Source organism: Cydia pomonella, chromosome 5 (assembly GCF_033807575.1).
Source record: "Cydia pomonella isolate Wapato2018A chromosome 5, ilCydPomo1, whole genome shotgun sequence".
Classification (NCBI taxonomy): domain Eukaryota; kingdom Metazoa; phylum Arthropoda; class Insecta; order Lepidoptera; family Tortricidae; genus Cydia; species Cydia pomonella.
In genome coordinates, this window is record NC_084707.1 from 13,627,857 (window position 1) to 13,650,137 (window position 22,281).

General features: G+C 37.8%; 1 protein-coding gene across 3 annotated transcripts in view; it reads left to right on the forward strand.

The window, feature by feature from the left end:
- LOC133517764 (tensin-1) overlaps positions 1-22,281 on the forward strand; it is a 93,030-nt gene that overhangs the window by 22,873 nt on the left and 47,876 nt on the right. For 2 of the 3 annotated variants that reach the window (XM_061851172.1, XM_061851173.1), the window contains exon 4: positions 11,394-11,555. In XM_061851172.1, the coding sequence (XP_061707156.1) occupies positions 11,394-11,555 (162 nt within the window). Of the gene's footprint in view, positions 1-2,499; positions 2,908-11,393; positions 11,556-22,281 lie in introns of those variants that run through there. The other variant, XM_061851174.1, reaches the window with a different exon arrangement.

Sequence of the window (22,281 nt, forward strand, 5' to 3'; positions counted from 1 at the left end):
TCGCGTGGAATCCGTCCACATGTGCATCCGCGAACATGCCCGACGCACTGCAGTAGCGAGGCAGCCGCAACAGTACCCTGAACGCGTCATTATATTGTACGCGCATGGCGTTAAAAGCCTTTTGCGTGTACCGAGTCCACAGGCTGCAGGTGTACAGCGATGTACAGAATGCTCGAAATAATGTTATTTTAACTGGCGCTGTACACCGGCTGAACCTGCGAGCTATCATATTGGCCCTGACGGCCAAGGCCCTCCGCTCCCTCTCAATATCAGCGTCATCACGGAAATCGTCGGTTACCAAGTGCCCAAGGTATTTAAATGAGAAAACCCTTTTTAGTTGCATGCCATTCAAATGAATAGGTGGGATGTGTGATGGGCACTTGCTTCCCGCTTTGAAGACCATGTACTCGCTCTTCTTTACGTTATATTTAAGGTTATGCGTTAGGGCATATGACTCACACTTCTCAATAAGCAATCTCAAACCACCAACTGACGGGCTCAACAGTACAGTAGAAATAAAGGCGCGGAAACGAACACGTGACACATTATCCGGCGTTCGGCTGTGTAAACTGCCGGATTATAGAGCAGGCCATCTAACACGCTGACTGCCGGATTAACCTAACCTATCCAAGGGATGAAAGGCACTCATTTCTGTCGAACCAGTTCGGCGCTCGAACGCAGTGAGAGCAACAATAGTCCGAGACTGAAATGGTTAACCGAGTTGAACACTATTCTTTTCATTTCGAATACGAGGAAAGTAAAATGCATGTGCATTTAAAAAACACATCTAAGTATACATTTCTTGAAGGTACTTCCAATTACTAATTTAGGTAAAAATATGGTTATTTAAATTTATGAGATGGGGAGTTAATTATTAGAATGGAAATTGTACAACAAATGAACTTATAACCAACATTTTAATTACTTATCGTAAAAAAGATAAAAAAACGTACCTACAAAGTACAGTGCCCTAGAGCAGAAACGTATTTTTCTGCACACTCTTTTAAAACAACAACGACCGATTTTCAGAGTATGAAAAATGAAAAGTAATTTATCTTTCACTCGGGACACTAGGTATATGAGTGAGAAAGCAGCTGAAGTAAATTGTCAGCGTTCGATTAAATATTTGAAGTATTTTTATAAAATAGTTATTTGTTTTACAAGGAGGCAAAGTTGTTGTTTAACCGCTCGTGCTAATACTGATACCCGAGCAAGATTCCAAAATTGAACCACGAGCGTAGCGGTATCTTGAGCGTTGCGAGGGTTTCAATGCACGAGAGTTCAACTAAAACTTTGCCCCCTTGTAAAGCAAATAACTAATCTCCGAATGAAACACAACATTTTTCACAACACCAATGCGAGGAAACTACGTTCTATGAAATACCAAAAAAATCAAATTAAATAAAATCCCAATGAAAGGAAAAAAAGCATTCAAAATTATAATTTAAAAAACAATTCTACTAGCTAACATAAGGAATCAACTCAAAATTTACGTCTTTGCCTCACATACATGTGGATAAAATTCAACATTTTAGTTCTGGAACAATCAAGAGGGCCTTTACTAGTTGGTGTGGTGAAAATAGAATTGATAATCTACCGATATCACGTACAACAGTTAAACTCAGCTTAAATTAACCGATTTTCGAAACCGGAGTGATCCCATTCGTACTCCGTGAACAAATTTTTGTACGGAGACTACGGAGCACTAATAATATTTAAATACCATTAAGTACGCAGTTATCATTATTTATAGGTACCTAGGTACTTAATTATACGCGCCATAAATATCAGTAAATTAAAGTATTTTTGTAACGTAATTCATGTCTTAGGGCGACTACAGATTAACCCCTGCAACCTCTCGTTCACTTTAATCCCATTACAATAATATTATTACTCTGAGCACGTTTCATGCGGGTAATTGACATATGTCAAACGCAGGTCGACTTTGATTTGTCCATTTTAGAACATTGTTTATAGAAACAACGGATGCTGGGTTCATTCAGTCGAATATAGAGACGGTTTGCGCAAACCGGTTGCTGTGATTGGCTAGAACATCAAAACATTTAGTCAAGGTTTTTAGGGTTCCGTAGCCAAATGGCAAAAAACGGAACCCTTATAGATTCGTCATGTCCGTCTGTCTGTCCGATTATGTCACAGCCACTTTTTTTTAAATCAACTCACATGCAACGTCATTTTCGTCGATTGATTATTCATTCCTATATATGTGTGTGAAAGATGTCGTTTGCAAATTTTTTATAGGTACCAATATTTAGTCGCTTATTTAACTTACTTAACCGTTAACTGATGATTATTATGACGAATCGCATTTTACATGAATTCATATTGCAACCTGTACCCGTTTAAGTGCCTTTAAGAACCATGATAAATGTAAACAAATTGGTGTTGATGTTGATTAATGTGCAAAAATATTGGAGGGCGGGAATGCCGGTTCCTTCGCGTGGTGCGAAGATGCGCGCTCGGCGCGGTGACGGCGCTGCGGGCTTCGGCAGTGCGCGGCGGGCGCGCGACTCGGCCGTACACAGCAGCCACCCACGCGCGTGCTCGCGCATCTACCCGCACTTCGCACGTGCGGCAACACAAAAGGCGGAAAAATATAGGCAGAATAGCGATTTTACTAAAATCCCTATTAACTTGCCAAACTCTTCAAAATTAAGTCACGAGTATTTTCTTTACGAGAAAGTGAACTCAGTGCAGTGATGTTTTCAAGTTTCAAAAATGTTTAAAGTGGCTCCACTGCAAAATAATGAGGTTCTCCGTCTGAAGTGACGTTTGCGCAGCGCCGCCGGCAACCACGTCTAAAAGATGAAGTTGTTCAAGAGGAGGCTGTCGTTCAGTGGAGATAAACAGAAACAGGTTTCCCGCACAGACGACCCCTTTGAGCACGAGGTACCTAGCACATCCACTCGACCCACACCTTCGGACAATACACCTTGCTGTATCTACCCTCCCGCTTGTTTGTTTTATCAAAAGCACGCGCCGACGCTGTTTTTTTTTTAATTTATCTCCGAGATTAATTTGTCCCTCGTCAATCTTAATCTATTAAGATGAATCTTCATCAGGCTCGCGGTAGAATATTCCATAGACATTCGGTTTATATTAAGAGTACATTAATAGGAGTAACGTGTATCAATCAAGCTCTTATTCTTAGCTGATAAGGTGATAAGAAAAGGGCTCGTGATTGCACGCATTTGGCTGACCCGCGGAGTGTTTCAACATGGAGTTGATAAGAGTTTTATTACAGTTAGTTTTTGTAGTGTGCAGCGTCGCTGTGCTGTGCGAAGTAAATTGAAAGGCAAGGTCGGAGTCGCGGCGCTCAGGGGGCCGCGTAGCGTGAACGTGAGTTTACCTTCAGCCATTTAGCCTCTTGTAACTCAATTCTGCCATTATTTCTGCTCAGCCTGACAAAATTAAGTCTTCTGATTTGCACTGATGCATCCTGGGGATGTAAATTGCACTACCTATGTCTTATTTGATTTCAAATTATCTGAGACGAACTTTTTGTCTCAGTAACACTTGTTGACTAGGTAAAAAAACCCGAAGTAGGTAGGTACGTAGTTTGTATGTTATGTTTATCAGATGGTCATATTTTTTTCATTATTGGCGAGTTCGGTAACGGACACAAATAATTAAAATAAAAGCCTAAATATACGATGGGTGTTATTCTGTTTCTAAACATGTAGTTACTATGTCAACATCAACTTCTAAAACGCACAACAATAACATTTAAGGTATTACAAAAGCATAAAGTTTGACCTATGTACGCTACGGCACTGATGTAAGATATTCATCAGATGTTAAACTTAACCCGTTCATCAATGTCAAACGCAATAAACAGAAGTCATAGTCCATACCTACCCATCAGTGTAATTTTATGTTACCGCATTTAAAACAACATGAACATGACGCACATACAGCTGTCCTACGTTACTAACTATACAAACGAACTATTGTATTTGCTTACCGAAGGAAGGTACCTACATTACCGTACCGGTCTTTGGTACTTATTCTTTAGAAACTCATGATTGCTGCCTAAAATAATGTTATAGGTGCCAAACTTTGGTGAGGTGTGAATACCATTATGTTTTACGGTAATCTACTGTAAGGGACGTTACGTTAGATTAAACCAAATCGAATCAAATGTTAAGACAAACATTCATATCACATCGAACTAAATAAGTAACATTAACAATAGTTGAAAAAATCGAGTGATATCTTCATACCACACTTTACATGTGGTTGTGGTATTATATCTCTGATATATTTACCTACCTATAGTTCGTGTCATCCACGAAAACGCGCAGATTTGTTAAATCTAACCTTTAATAACATGACATTACGAGTGAAGGCCTCTTCGTGAATGACAGTGACATGATCTATGTTTGTTTTGTAAAATAGTTTTAAATATTATTTACTGTACTTACCTACTTGAATGTTTTAGAGATCAGGCATGTAAGAGGAAGACGTATAAACGGTTTTCTTTAACTATTATATATAATATTTAACTATTTGATTGAACACTGAAAGAAACAAACTGCACAAGTACAATATTTTGCATAACCCCAAATTTACATTTATCGCGAAAACATTATTGAACCCGCTAGTGTCTTAATTTCTATTAGCACTTAAAGCATTAAGATGGGTAACAATTTACAAATTACTAGCAATTAAATAAGTTTTTGTCAATGTGATCTTTGTGACAAATTTCACATTGACTCCATTACTTTGTTCTGTTCAAGTAGCTGCAAAGTTAGCTTAGACAGGCTCTATCTATACAGCGTGTAAATTCAATACGGGCAAACCTTTAAACGGTGTGGTTAGCATAGGATCTAAGAAGTATATTGAAATAACTGTTCTTAGAAATACGATGAAATATTTTCATTGTATACCATACCTCAACCATACCTATCAAAAAATTTGGCCCGCAATGTAAAACAACACATAAGTAACGGAAGCAAGCTCGTATCTCGTAATATCAGGCCATTTAATATCTCGTAATCGTTGCAGTACATTTATGCTCAGGAAATTTTCAAAATTGAGTTACGAGGAGTGTAACTTAAAAAAACTTCTTAATTCATGCTTAGGTTTACACGGGTAAATTCTGTCTGGTTTGATTTATTGCCCGTATTGGATTTACACACTGTATACTTAATCCAGTAACTTTATACATTAGCATTTGCGTCATATCCGGTAATTCTGATTTTATGCAGACTTGGTTATGATGTTGGCCCGATGAACAATCCAAGTTTGAGACCTCGAGCGCCGAATACAATTTTGTCAAAAATCGGTAAAACCGCAAATACTCGTATTTCGTATTTTTTTTTAGATTTGGGCGATTATAACCCTAAATCCTAGTTTTTCTGTAGCCGTGTCTCTCTCTGTAGACCTAAAAGTTTCAGAGATAAAGCCTTTTAAAAATTTATATTTTTTTGGACCTTAAATTAGTAAGGTGTGCAAGTGCAGTGAGTATGCACCTTTGTCTCTGGCTATGCCGCTTGGCGTAATTGTTCCTTAGGTCAAACCAAGCTGATTAAGCTGATTTGGCCCGGTACCCACGAGATCGTGCCCTGCTTCCAAGTTCCAGTATCCAATTTGAACCTTGAAACACGATTAGGGTTTGCAATAATCCGTCAGATTTTCTTATTCGGATATTTCCAATAATATTTTTTTTAATGTCCCAATATTCGAATATTTATATACGAAATATACGAAACAAAATATTTGTTCCAAGTAATAGAATTTGTAAAATTAGCGCTGAAATAAGCGTGGTGTTGATAACGGCTGAGATGCTACAGTGCCATAATGCAAAGTTTTTTTGGCGTATGTCAGCAGAACTATGGATAAAATAACCACTATTAAGGGTGCTAGAACTCTCATAAAACAGTGAGATGCTAGTTTCACAGACACCTTATAGGATGCTTTGAGATCGCATTATCAGGCGGAGACTCATGCAGAGTAAAAATATCCCGCATGCAATTTTTAGTTTAGTTGTTGGCGATTAGTAATTTTAGAGTCCCTGTTTTTTTTTTCATTAATAGTTATTACTGTTTTTATAGCTAGAACCGCAGTACTGTTGAAACAGGTGATGGAAAAGAAATGGCGCAAGACATCCATATTCTATTTGTTGATTTTGACAGATCGCATTATCAGGCGGAGACTCATGCAGAGTAAAAATATCACGAATGCAATTTTTAGTTTAGTTGTTGGTGATTATTAGTCTTAGAGAGTCACTGTTTTTTTTTTCATTCATAGTTATTACTGCTTTCATAGCTAGAACCGCATTACTGTTGAAACAGGTGATAGAAAAGTACCTAATGGCACGAGACATCCATATTTTATTTGTTGATTTTGCCAAAGCTTACATATTTCAGAGAGACACTATAATTTTTCAGTGTTTTAAGGTGCTAGACAACTTGCTAAAAATAATAGTTGTCGCCACTAAAGTAAGCAATATGAGTATAAAAAGCTCGTGGAGACCAACAGCCGATTTTGAACTAGTCACTGGTCTAAAACAAGGAGACGCTCTTTCGCCAATGCTGTTCACGAATACATCGTCCGAAATTTATTTTGAAAATCGGATGTTTAGAAGTGAATTGAACAAACTGTGCCAGTCCTTTTGGGATCCCAGATTCGCTTATTATTGCTAAATTTAATTTAGGATTTTTGGGGGAGCTGTAAAGAGAAAAAGTGGGAAAAGCCACGACATTTTGAAAATCACAATGTTTTCATCAGTCTGTAAGTGTAAGATAATCATACGAAAATTCATAAATAGCAGTTCAAAAACAAATTGGTAGGCTCCCAATGGGAGCTCATACTTAGCTCCTTGGCTCCGTGGAGGGTTCGTAACCACTTCTATAACGAAATGTACTATAAATACGTAATAATAACATACAGGTTTAAACATCTTCATCGCCTATAACTGAATAATGAGTAAAAAATTATCTATTTAATGTTTTACTAATGAAATATAATTATGTAAGTACATTTCACATAAAACCATAATAGGAATTTGTCTAACCCGAATCATCACAAGTAGACGACCTACATTCAAATTTATCGACACACGTTATTTTGTAAAGGTAACATCACTATCGCGATGGGAAGTCTGATTTGTCGCTCGACCGATCCGAAATTTGTATTGGACTAGCTGGAGGGCGCAAAATCGATAATTTGGTGTTTCAATATAATTAAACGTAATAATATGTAAAATGAATAATTACATGTGAAATATTACGCCATCTTTTTGTAAATTTGATGTCGCCGACCTCTTATTACAGCAGAACACCGAGCAACTAGGCATTTTTTCTGCTGCAGTGTTCACTCGCGCGACTGGACTCCGTCTAGTTAAAAATCCGCGCGCAACTAGTTTTATTACTTGCGCTAGATCGTTTTGATCTTGTACTTCGGCAGAGGGGAAACAGTGCAAATGGCGACTCCCTTCCCAGTGTTGCTCGAAGTATATAACATTATCATTTAAATAATAATAAATAAACAAACTAATATTTTTTCTATGACTGGCCATAATTACATTTCTATGGACACTACACTGTCACCCGCTGCATATTTTTACAAAAAAAATTATGACGGCCTGCTTTTAAATTGTATTTTGCAAAGAGCATATAATCACTACGTTTTAGTATTTTGTAGAATAAGGAATAAATGAGCTTAATTGTCCAATTTTTTACTTGGCGCACTGTGATTGTAAAGGCCAAAATTGTCACAAATAAATACATATAAGTACATAATTTTCATTTATTGTGCAAAAATCATTTTTTTCTCTACTTTAAAAATGCTCCGAGAAGGTACTATCAAAAATTAATCCTTTAGGAATATAATCGCCCAAATCTAATAAAACCAAATTTTCGCGGTTATATCGTTTTCTGACATAGTTGTGTTCGGCGCTCGAGGTCACAAACTTGGATTATTTATTGAGCCAACATCATGAACAAGTCTGAAAAATCAGAACTACCGGATTTGACGCAAACGAACCCCATTACCAACGTCGACAACGTTACTAGATTAACTGTAATATAGTATTTTTGTATGGAAAGTTATTCTATAAACGTTTTTTATGATAAGTACTTTCTCAAGAATGCAATCATGCCTTTTGCGGTCCCATATTTGCACAATACAAGAAAATACAAACGCAACAATAGCAGCAAGATAATCCAGTAGATGCCTCAGCACGATTTACTTACCTACCGTTTGTTGTAAAAATAAGTTTCTATTATGTGTATATTGTTCGTAAATCAGTTGCAAATTACGTAGATATGTACATTTATAAAACTAACTATGATAAGATTGATAAGCTAAAGATAGTATTATTATCGAAACTTCAAATGCTCGTTATATGTATCTAATGTTTACTGCGTTTGGGGTAATAGGTAAGCGTTTTTTTTTAACTCGACATTATGCATAAGTACGTCGCAATAAGCAACAACAACAATCTATCTAAATTATGTTCTAATGTTTAGTCAACTTTTTAGCTACAAATACAAAGAATCAGCTATTAGCTAGGTATCTTAAATTTTCATGGATGAATATGCGTGTAATTTATTTGCCATTCTAACTCTCACCAAGTCTTACGATTTCTCCGCAAAAGAAAACATACGGCGCTCCAGTGTCCACAAGCTAACATATGTGCGTTAGCACTGTATTACAACATGTGCGTTAGCAGTGTTTACAAGCGCATTAGGTATACCTATAGCACTTTCAAAACACTGAAAATGATTTAGAAGAATCTGGCTGGTATCCAAGTCATGATTCTTTCATAGAGCAAAAAGTTTTAAAAGTTTTCCCAATACGATGCCAATTCATTCAACAAAGCTACGAAGTGAGTGGCCACAAAAGCGTGAAAGGAGGATAATAATACGAGATGTCGTTCGTTTTCAACAGTGTAACAAATCTAATTTGGCGTGTCTAGGAACGGCGCGGTCGGCTGGAGGCGTGGATAACTTTATTAATTCCTCGATGTGGCTTATCACGCCGCTACGTGTCGAAAGTAGTAACGAAATGTTAAGTGCATGTGCGCGCCTACGCGCTCGATCACCGATGTACCATCGTTATCACAGTGCGCTGACCAGTCGTAAACCTTATAGCAACGAGGTAAGGTCTAGCGGTGGTTAGTTAAGTTGCTATTAATATCGATGGATGTACCGACTGCGACTACGATGCAGGCTGCGGCACACGTGGGATGTTTATTATCTTATCTACCTGCTCGTTAATATGCTGTGCTATTTTCACACAATGTAGAGCAGAGATTTTGAAACTTAACATGTATACGTATACATACCTGTCTTCTGTAAGCCATGTAATGCGCGCAACTCCAGTCTACCGTTTACTTAATGACCCTACTTGTAGCTATATGAATAAATTCTCGTTTATTGATATTTAAGAGTAATCCTGTAACTCGCAACGTTCGTCATAATTACGGATAATGGTTTCTGACGTAAATTAAAGTGTAAGTAATTGCAAGAACTATATATGTCATTAGGTTACTCAGCCTGGAAGTCGTATCACTAGCGCCTTATTGAATTAGTTATAGTTCCTGTGTAGAACGTTTTGTGCTACAAAGTCCAGAAGAGAAGGCCCGTGCGTGACAAGCATCTTTATAAAGACACTCGTAGACTTTGGATGCTCTGCCGTAACTATTTGTCTATGCAGATGATTAACCTAGGTACATATAATTCACATGCAAGCGGCGGTTAGCTGTATAGGTAGGTAGGTCAGTTGTTACTAAAACGATACTTAATTTAATGGGATTAGGTGTCCCAATAATTAATTAAGATACAGTTTGCTTCCAATAACTAAAAATGTTGCAGAATAATTTGCGCTAACAAATTAAAAATCTTTGGCGTAGAGTTAACTTACCTATACCTACCCTTAATTAATAAAAAATATTAATTAAATAAAAAAATACTTACAGAAGTATTACTATAACTACCTTAAATAAACTAAAATAGGCCCTTGAGGCATTATACCAAGGATGCTGGTGGCATTCCCTCGTTGTATCGCAATCCTGATACGTTGTGCAAGGAAGCCGCCAGTTCTTTGATCACCAGTTACGTCAACCAGACGCTTCGCGATTTCTGCAAAAAACTTGTGCCCTTGTAAACCGTTTAATAATTTAGTTTATGACTTTCACATGTGAGCCCAAGTTTACCCTTCCCATAAGAATCAACATGTCTCAACATACAATACATAGGTACATGTTTTTTCGGGCAAAAGGTTGTCGGTTGTCGATACGGGTTTTCTAGTTAGAGTTACCTACGTCCTTACGGCAGTAACGCCTTATCGGCCCGTCTATAAGAAAACGTTTGCTAATAAATAAACCGCACAGTCGTTTATTATTGCAGGATATTACTTTATTTGAATGAATAGATATCACCAGTCACTTTTCGGTGGAGGAAAACATCGTGAGGAAACCGGACTAATCCCAATAAGGCCTAGTTTACCCTCTGGGTTGGAAGGTCAAATGGCAGTCGCTTTCGTAAAAACTAGTGCCTATGCCAAATGTGTCGCTTGTCAAGCAGACCCCAGGCTCCCATGAGCCGTGGAAAATGCCGGGACTACGCGAGGAAGAAGAGTTATGAATAGATATCATTATTTTTTCTTTAGATTACTAATATACGAAAGCAATAAAAACTAGTGCTATTTCTAAGAAACATACGTAACATTAGAATAGAGTTCATTTCAACCCGGATCTAAAACCCTATTGTTGACATGTAAGGCTTTCGGAATTGGCTCCGAGTACATCCAGCTGCTTAATGGCATGTCTAATGATGCTGTTAGCTTTTTATTCTAATTAAATTAGTTGTATGGTTACCGAGTGGTATGTATGGAATGGTTAGTGTATGAGGTGTCTTAAGCTGTTGATCTAAGGTATTCGACATATTTAATAGAATATCACAAGTAAAGCTGACAGAATCATTAATGGCGTTATTCATAAACCCCTCTTAAATTTAACAAGCCCTTGATAATCGTTTGTCCTTTCCCGTCATTTTAACATTTGTGTTCGTTGAAAAGAGAGCAAAATTTAACAAAGATTTGCTAAGTTTTATGAATACATGGGTAAATCATTCATTAAAAATATTCGTAACCTAAGATGGACTGAAAATCGGAGATTTTGTCATATGTAAGAGGTATCAGGGTATGTACAGTGCAAACAAATTTCTATGCAAGGGGGATCAGTTATCTCTGCAGCTGACTGTACATGTTGTTACAATACATTACCGCTCTCGGTCTAGCAAAAGGAAGAGATCGATGGGCTGTCGCTGTCGAAGCTTAAGTGAAAACATTGATAATTCACTACTCTTTATTTGGAATCAAGTCAAATCCAATCCAACCAATAGCCATAATTTTCATATTGTTGACAGGACCGAGCTCGATTTTCCGACACCAGCTGGCAGATCCACCGGACCTGGCGGCGCGAGGACCCGCTCCCACTGTCGCCTCCACCGCTGCGCGCCGCGGCAGCTACGTCAGCACCCGCTCCACAACTTCGCAGTGACCAGAATGGCATCTATGACACCATCACGGTATGTTTTCACGACCATCTTGGCACAATGGTTTTTTGACACCAGCTAGCTAATCCACCGGACCTGGACGCGTGAAGACCCGTTGCCGTCGTCGTCTGAATTTAGAACAACTCCGCGACGTATATCTGTGTATCAGGCAAACCAGCCTACCTATCTGTCATCGCTACAGAACGTCACAGAGGAGTAAATAAAATAAAAGAAGAAGAAGTAAATAACAATATAGGATCTAGGTATGTAGGTTTCGTACAGATTTTTTGTTTACCGCACAGATAAACGTAGATACCTAAGCTTTTAGATTTCATTAGGACCTAATTCATTTCTTAGTCAAATTTGCCAGGATGTGTCCATTTGTGCTACTCAAGATTTGAGTTAACATGATTGACCCCATAATACGGTGTTTAAAAGTTTATAAACATCTACACATCTACTTTACGTTCGCGTACTAACAAACATTAGATATACAACCTGGCACGGAGTCGGGTAATAAGAGCTCTATATTTCACTTCCTGCGCTCGCAGCACTTATAAAGTTTCTGATAAGAGTTACTTGTATTGTTTACTGGAATTTAAACTGAATAACATAGTACATTTTAATTCTAGTAAGCTGGTAAAGTAAGGTACTTGACAAACAGAGTAATTAAGTACACTATACCGTATACAGTCGAAGCGTGCATTGAATTTATTTTTATAGGTCTTTGTGACGGTTATCTCTTATCTCGATGTATTGATTACATAATCGCATCGACGCGGTTCTTTGAATCTTCCTGAAGCCTTTTTAGTACCTATTACACGTTATTTCAATCTAGTTTTCCATCAACTGAAACGTAAATAAAAGAGTTAAAAATCATGTCATCCACAAAACGAAATAAATTAAAAACTTATTAAGATAACGAGCCAGTTAAGATATCGTATTATTCAAACAGGTTTGTAAATGTGATTGTACGTTTAAAATACGATTAAGTGTTAAATCAAATAAGTAAGCTAGGTATATTGATGGCACGTCCAATAGCTGAATGTGGTTTAATAGGCTGTTAGACGGGCTTTTCCCACTCTCGAGCAAAAATAATTCATTATATGTACGTGGTATTAGAAGTGTACATTTATGCTCTATAAATCAAACTATGGTGTGGTTAGGCATTTGTATAAATATACTGCCACACCATGACACCAATGCTCGTATTATTCTAAACACAGCGGTGTAAATTCACTTCATAGACATTCATCCTGTTAGTAATATGTACATACCTACTTGTGGTCACAGGATAGTATGTTTTTTTTTCGTTTAAAAATAATGTGTAGGTGTTCAGTTTATAGGCAGTAATTTTAAGAGATGTACTCAAATTATATAATTGAGTACGATACCCATTTAAATCCATAGGCGAATTCGAGCTTTCAGATTCATATTCATCATATTAGTTTTGTTATTAATCTCATTCCAATATGATACTGATCTGATACTGATCTATCAGTGTCAAAAGTGACGATTTTGGTTGAAAGTTCTAAAAGTGCGCAATTCAGCAGGCCCTCTAAAAAAGATTGGATGATTGGAACCATCTTATATTGGAATGATATCAGATTCATTTTAGATCAGTATCACATTATATTGTTGGAATTAGCCTGCCAGTTGGTACACACCCGGTATTTGTCCCCAAACGCCAAGAAGCATTACAAAATAATATAGTTATGTATTTATATGATAACAAGTTATTTAGATTGTCAATCGTTGGAACGAAAAATAGGCAGTTTCCCAATCAAAAATCCAGAAAGAATAAAAAAAAATGTTTGCTTCTCTCTGCCTCCTTACATTACATATCAACTTTTCTCAAAATCGTACATTTCATATGCATATTTTAACAGTCGAAATTGATTTTGATTTGAGTAGAAGTCTCAGCTAAAATTCGTTACTCTAACATCAGAGGTCCTCTTTGCTGAATGCGTATTGTCCGGTAAGGGAGTAGGAGCCTTAAGGATGATTCACCTTAAACCGGCCCGGGCCGAGGCGTCCGATACGTTATCATTTTTTATGACGGCTGATCGGTGACCACGTGGTGCTTTCCATAGAAAACGAAGCGCTGGAAGCTCCGTCCCGGCCCCGGCCCGGTCTAGCGTGAGTCATCCTTTAGAGTAGAGAGAACGGGCGTTAGAGGCGTAGCCGCGAGCTCGGAGTACTTGTTGTTTAGCTAATGCACCTTTGTGCTAGCTAGCTCGTAAACTAAGGGTTAGTGCCCGGGCCCACCAAGGTTTGTCGCAGAAATTAACTACACTTACTCTCCGAGAACTACCTAACGTATTCACAACACAAAATCATTATCACTCAACAAATCTGCTAGGGTATATAATCAATTGCTTGACTTCTGATGTGATTTATTATGAAAATGCACGCTCGATTTTAGAAAGATTGATTGATACTATTGTAAGAATAGTTTGCAGAGGGTCGCCGGCTTGACACGATCTGGGCCGGATACTACGGTCATTTATCGTGAGACTGCTCCGGGGACCCTAGAGCATGGCCATTTGTTTCGAATCTGAACGCCGGCGCCTACGCGACGCATGTTCCGTGATTTCACTAGTTTATTCCTTAACTATAATTCCGTTGCTTCCATTTACAGCAAAACGTACATAGAAACTATATGTAACCTCAAGTTTTGATAATTAAATGTCATTACCAGTATTGAAATTTTATATGTAAGCAATGTTTTACGTATTCCATCTATAGGTCCTCTGCAATATAACGGGTGACATCATTTGTTTATATTTTTATAGCAATACTGTCGTAGAAAACCCTTTACAATAATAATTTATTTCAACTATTTACTTGACACACACATATGTAAACAGAGTCGTATTAGATAACCTTGCTGTTTAATTGATGACTCCGCAATTGACTAGCACTTAAGTGCCTATTTTATATATTTACTCAATACTGGCGGGTTATGAATAGCATTCCTTCTGAAAGCATTTATTACCAACGACATTTTCCGGAGAGTGAGAACACCGGCAGTGTATCCTAATGGCGCTCTAGTCGACTGTAATGGAGTAATTGTGCCATTGGTAATTGATGGACTGGCACGACAGGGCTTCCTTCCGATCGGCTAATGTCGTCGGCTACCGAGCGTCCCGAAAATTGCAGCTACTATCCGTATTAACTTGCACAACTAGGTCAGTCTAGAACTCTAGGCGATCCGGTAATATTGCTGAAGTTTCAAAACAAACCGCCGACCTGCAATGCAATAGTAAAAATACAAACAGAACAATATATGACGTAAATTCGACGTTACTTGTTTTGGTAATGTTGTGGTCTCTTTGTTAAGAATTTGTTAATAGCCCCCACTCTGAAAGGATATATTCCAGAAACTTTATTTATAACGCAAAATTAAATCGCAAAGAAAATCACACGGGATTCATGAATAATACATAAGTTCAAAGAAAAGGATACGCAGATCAGGCGGTGTTTTAGCTCCTGAAGCCTGAATAATTTAGACTGGCGAGGCAGCTTCGTGTAGATAGTGGTACGATATCCTGAGACCTTTTTTTATTTGTTTTTAATGTGCGGATCGCCTGGTTGGCCACGGGAATAGTCGCGGAAACAGTTTTCAACTTTAGTATTAAATCGTATGAGCGAAATAAAACGAATGAGAGTTACCTATACATCTTACGTAATGCTAAACTCAAGGCAATGCGTGATCTAAGACTTATTCGTATGCGGCGCCTTGCAAATTACGTCGACACTAACAATATTTGTTTGTTCAACGTAACACTCGGGGAGCTTATGGAATTTTAATGGTTTAATACATATTAGTCCCGAGTCAAGCGTGAGAGGTCAAACACTTTGTCAATAGAAATCTGCGAGTGATTTACGTTTATTTGTTGTAGCTCTAGCGTATGCATTATGTCATTAGCCAGGAATGTAGTAAATTTAATCTACTCAAATGATGTCATTCTTTAGGTAAGAACAAAGGATCGTCTTTTGTTTTATATGGAAATATAGCAGTGTGTTGCGGCTTAATTTAGCAAAGCATCGAATAATTATAGATAGATAGATAGAATACTCTTTATTGGCAGTATTGGCACACCTCAGTAAAAAGACACAAGAAAAATAAACATTTGATTATATTTACATGTCCTGAAATAATTGAACATTAATTAAGTCTTATGTGCATTAGTTGCAGTGCAACGCGTTGGCTTCAGTATATATGTAGGTCGACGGCCGATCGTAAGATTAGGCCGATCGTAATGTTCCTGTCTAATGTTTTGACGGTAAGTCACATTAAAACAAGAGATGGGTAGGATACGTTCGTTAGATTGTATCAGATGTTCGAAAGGCAAACTGTCTAGAAATAAGGGCCCCGCGTAGCGGGGCTCCGTCGACTCAGGCAGTGTCTTACCTGGCCCCTATTTCACCAAACTGACAAGTGTCGGCGACATAATATGTCGGCCGACAATTCGACATATGTCAAGTGACAGGTGACAATTTCATAGAAAAGTGGTGACATATGTCGCGGATAAATGTTTGGTGAAACAGAGGTCATTTTTCTAATTTGACATATTTGAAGAGATGTCGGTAATTCTTGACATGAGATAAGAGCACTGTCGGGCTTGTGTGACCGATCTGAAAATATGGACGATAAACTTATCTAACTTTATTTACACTTATGTTAATTTACACATTAATTAATTTAAATTAAGCTAGTTTTGAAAACATTAATACAATAAAACATTTTATATTTTATTATACTGTAAAGCTTTTTGACAGAAATTTGTGCATCAACAATCTTTATTGCCTTTAGGGTAACGGACTCGGAAGCCAATTCGATCTTGAAAGTTTTGCTACCACAAAGATGTCATTTGTTATTATTGGCGCGTGCATTTACTTACATGCTCATACATGTATTAGCGTATGTGAGACTCACGGGCATAACAAAATGATATCATGTTGTCATCAAACTGTAGGTATGTTGGCTTCACGGTAATTTAACCCTACCCACAGAGAGTAAAAAGGAAATATCGAGGGTTGCCTGGTGAAACCCAATAAGTATGTGAAACCTAGTTTCGAGAAAAACGTTGTTAAAGGTTTATGGTCATCAAACACTAATTTTGGTCAATAAATTCGTAGTTTTGTAAGTTCTTCGTATAAGGAAATTTTATCCACTTTAAGTTAATTTATGTTTTAGTTATGTAACTAATTTAGTTTTCCTGTAAGAAAATGTCTTTTACCGAGGGGTCTCGACTTATTGGGTTTACGCAAAAATAAAAAAGCCGTTCATGTTTCTAAGAGGTTTTATAAGTTTAATAAAAACTAAAAAATAGAAGTGAATCACCAAGTGAGAACATTATTCTTCATCAGAATCATTTGGTGCTTTGCCGGCAAATGTTTTTAGGCTTCTTATTCAGATGGCTTAGCTTGCTTTGCTTACGTCGCTTCAGTGGTTTGACACGACTCCAAACTCTGTCTAAAATTAAGTAAAGTGTCTTCCACTTGTGAACACCCAAACTTTCTGGGATCATACTGTTATTGCAGCAGTCAGTTGGTTTTAATACTTTTAATGTATCGTCCTCTGAATCTGGAACATAAGAAGGAGCTCTTTCTATACATTCACCTTCTCCAGAAATACGAACGTTGTTAAGTATCGGCAAGAAACGTTCCTGCTGTTTGCATGGGCTGGGAGTTTCAGGAATCATAATATAATGGCCGGAATCATTTTCCTGAGGTGTATCTTTCTCTGAATCCGAATCTAGAACATAAGCTCCTGCTGAATGGTCACCTTCTATTGAAATCCAAACTCGATCTAAAACTTAATCAATCAGCACCATAAAAAAGTTTTCCTGTCACTGTCTTAACTGTAGCCCGCTTGAGGGAGTCAAGATTTGTGTGGGGTTTAACACAGGTTTTCTCCTCAATAACCTGCCATAAGGCATAATCCAGGGCGTTAAGGTCCGGGCTGGAGGACGGCCAGTCTTCGTGGGCAATAAAGTCAATTTTGTTCCTTCGAAACCAGGCTTGAGTTGTTTTTGCCTTATGTGCAGGAGCTGAGTCCTGTTGAAAGACCCATGGCTGGTTTTAAAATAGGGTGTGGCTTAAGGGCTTCACTATTGGTTCAAGAACGGTTTCCTGGTAAACTTTGGCCCCAGTTTTCACACCTTTTTCACAGAAATGAACCTGTGTTAGCCCTGAGTATGACACACCCAGCCAATACATCACATAAGAGGGATGATGGCCTCGTTACACTCTCGGAGCAGCCGCAATCGCCTCTTGACTGTTTTTTGCATACACTCTGTCATTCTGGCGGTTACAACATTCTTCAATGGTAAATTTTTTTTCATCTGTAAATAGTATTTTTCGGTTGCAATTTTGTGCGTACCGCTTCAATAGCACGCGACTTCTCCCTAGCCTCATAGTCTTTAATTGTCCATTAAGCAAATGACCTTTTTGTCTGCGGTAAGCGTGTAGTCCAAAGTCTTCATTGATAACTTTTTTTAGGGAGCTTCTCTTCACAGACATCTGTATTGCCAACAACTTTTGCTTCCGGACGGGGTTTCTTGCAATTCTCGCCTTCACTGCCTTTATTAGAGCTGGGGTCCGAACGGTGCGTGATCTTCCAGACCTCTTGCGTTCATCGAAGCTCTGAGTACTGTATTTATTAATTGTGCCATAAACAAATTGTTTGTTGATTTTTAGGTTTTCCAGCAACTTCAAGTTAATGCACAATATACTATTACGGATCTTCAAACCATGGAAACTTACCATCTTTATTGTTTTGCAGATAACAGCTTGTTTTTATTTGCCGTTGAAATACTAATAGGTCCAGTCATAGAAAATCTGTTATTAGAAGCACTTGTTCCCACTGGAACGCAAAAAAACAATATTATTTAATAATTTAACCATACAATTTAAACTACATTTTAATTATTTTGTACCGTAAGCATCACTCAAAGTCGCGTAGTTTGATTAATAGTTAGTGCTAAAACCCGACAAGTTCGCTCCAAACGAAACAACGACAATGTTTTTCATATTAACGGTTACAATAGCTTAGATTTATTGTTATTTAAACACAGTACTATAAAAAATATGTAGTTATATTGTTCAGGCGTAATCGCCTGAACAATATAACTACATCGTGACCTAATTAATGGTCATAACCATAACATGATTTATCTTATTTTGTACGACAATTCTAAATTTATTTCTAGGTTAGAAAATTAGATGTTACCTGTTTCTAGCATGTTACTGCAGGCTAGTTACACTAATTTTCTGCCTCGGTCACCCATCACACAACTTTTAACATAAATACAACCTTCATTAATACAATATACAACTTTTTAAAAGCTATTTTCAATTAAATATGCAACGACGCAGCGGAGCGCTTGCGATGGTGTCACTACCTATCGAGGCGGCGCATGACCTTGCGGTCGTTAAACATACGTATTGGATTCTTCCCCGAACAACTTTTTAAAAGAAATTTGTTTAAGGCCCGTGCGAGAATCCGATAACTAGACTTAACATAATATTTCATAAAGATTTGTTTCAGATAAGTACTATAAGTTTGTTTATTGGGTTTTTCTTGTAAGTAGTTTGTACGTTTAATAAATAATATCGTAAAAGTAGAATCCGACAATTGCTTTTACCGTATTCTAAGTCTTACTAAAATCCTTTTAAGGTTCGAATCGTAATGAGCTAACACCGGGTAAGTAATATTAACTGATTCTACGTTTTGTGTTTAGTTTAATTTAGTGTAAATATCTCTGTACTAAATACCTATAAATGTGTATTATGTGGTTCTTCCACTAAGTATTACTAAAAACTGAAGCCTTAAATGTACTTGTAGTATTTAGTTCTAAATTAAAACTTCAAATCAAGTACTTATTGGGTTATCAACTCGGCATATTTCCGTGATACATGTCAAATCCGCTTATCCGATATTACTATTAGATTAAGCGATACCGAATCAGTCTAAGACTGTTTTTACTTTAAAATTTCACTTTTCGTCACTTATTGGGTTTCACCAGGCAACCCTCGATATGACAAATGAATTTTGTGTTCTTACAAGAAACCGCTCTACAACAGCTACTATATGTGATAAAATAAACCGGTCTAGAGCATGTCGGGGTACGCTCAGTGTAAACGTTTCATATTTAGTTTCAACATATTAGCGCATAGTATTGCAATGAGAGCGAGATGCATTCTTACTACATGTGTCTCACTCAGATAATAATTATGCGCCTGTTGTATATAATTAGAGCGAGACAGATTCATCCTAGTTGACCGGTTTTTACCTCTCAAGTTCTGACCTACGGACTAAATTCATCGTATGACAATTGTAGACTTTGGTGGAACAGAAACAATATGTAAATGTCAATTTTTCTTGACATATGTCGCGGTTGGTGAAACAGGGGCCTGAGCGAATAACTCGCGAACACGAAGCGGCGCGGGTGAATTCAATTCTTTGATACCTATGGAAGTGTCCTACGTGGGCGATCTCCGAATGCCGTAGGGCCGCCGCGCCGAGCCGCGCCGCGTCGTATTCGCGAGTCATCGCCCACGTAAGCCGCTGCGTCAGGGAACGAGATGAAAATCAATTAAGCTACTTGGGCAGGTTTGGTATCGTTTTCGTATAAATGGGGTTGCCGAATTAAATTATGATTAAAATTGCTATAGAGATAGTTTGTATGGAGAATGGATAACCGCTGGACCGGTTGAAAATGAAACTTGACAAACTTAACCTCTATGATGATACTCCCTAACTTTGTTCTATTCAAGTTATTCAAGTGGGTGCGCAGTTAGTTTAGACCGACTCTATTTATTAATATCTCTAATATCATGTCAATATCAAATCTGTAACAGATTTGTCTGAATGCCAGAAACCCGATATATAATAGTTATCGAATGATTTTCTGGTTATTAAGTGTTTGCATGCGTGGCAAACAACTATGGAAGTCGAAGACCACGGGAGGTAAAGGAGCAAAAGTAGGAAAGCAGATCCTGTGCTTCAAAGCATTAGCTCAGTATACAATCGGGAAAAAACGCTAAGGTGAAATAGAACAATAGATATCGAGTGATTACTGCTGATTATATTCTCATTGTACTTACTTGCCAATTCATTGGCAGTTACAGAGACGATGCGAAAAAAATTCGTAGGCTGTCCGTAGTAGTAGTTTAGTGAGACACGACCACCCGCCGTTGACGAGAGATAGCCATCGGGCATCAGGTGTCGGTGAGATAGACCACGGCATGGCAGTCGTCGCCATAAATAAAATTCGACACTTAAACAATGGGAAGGCGGCCCTAGCGCGATCGCGCGATATGGTCGCGTCATTATAATTGCATTCCAAGTACGAGCGAGAGAAATGCTCATGGGGACTGGTACAAAATACAAATAGGTATGCTCTCTTACGCATTGTTTTAAAGGCCTAAAGACCAGGTTACGTTGGTTGTCTAAGAGCTTGGTTCCACGTCGCTCGTGCAACTAATGGGAACCCAAGGCCTGTCCGTCGCGTTACAGCAATCAAAACATCCAGCTCCCGGTTAGTAATTTGATACGTTTCATATTAATGCTCTAAATTTATGAATAAAGCAAAAGTGTAGGTAGTTTGTATTAATTTTGGACTCTACATAATCTGAGTTCGGGATCTAACGCGCAGCAGGGTAAATCAAATTCTTAAATAAAATGGATATATTTTCCAAAAAATTATAGTGAATATTCATAATTACCTGACATAGGTGTTATAGCTAAGTTCTTCGCGGTTACTACTGTCATATACAAACGTAAAATAGGACGTTATTCTTATTTATACACTGTAATACTAAATGTACGTAATACTACGAGTATGAATATTCGTAGCTAATGCGTTGCGAAGGCATGCCAAATCACGGGCGGCCGCTATTAGGAAGCTAATTAATAGAGAAAGGATATGAGGAATGCGGTAAACTCTATTTATCAGGTACCTAGAATTATTTATTGTGCTTAAGCCACACTATCTCGCTACTAGCATATTTCCCCGTACAGTCGCGCCGGGACGCCGCAGGCAGCCGGCGTATCGCTGCGGCATCGTGAGAGAGTTCGCGATCGGACCAATCTGTTATCTAACACAACCGACCCGCGGTCTCTTTGACAACCGATTATGGACAAAAGCGATTCGTTTTAATTACGAGATTATCGATGAGAATCTAATCAAGCTACATAATATTCGCGGGATTAATAATGTTGACGGGTTTTTACCGAGAAACGGTTTTGTTATATAGCTAACAAATGTTCTCCTTTAATATTTCTTTGAAATGAATGCGGCATAACACAACTGTATGAAAGACTTCATGAATCTGAAATAAAAGTAATATTTATTCCTTAGATTTGTTATGTAAATATGCAGTGAAGGTGTAAATATTTGGGCGGTGGTTGTTGCTGGACGTTACGCTTGCATTCACTTGTTTAAACCGTATATTTGTTTTTCCGCCTACCCGAGCATAGGTACATACAAAAGCTTCTTGTTCCGTGTACATGCATCAGAAAGTTGTTTAATTGGTACTTGCCGTCATCTCGCTTCATTTAGTAATTAAGTTCCTTCATTATGACATGCCTTCGCTTACGTATGTATGGAAATGCTAAACTGACCATATTTTAGTGTTTTGAAATTCCTATTAAGAGGGAAGAATAGCTTTGCGATCCTAGCGAAATAACGATACTTTTTCTATGAAATTCGATTCCGGGAGAAAACGTTTTACACTAACTAAATCT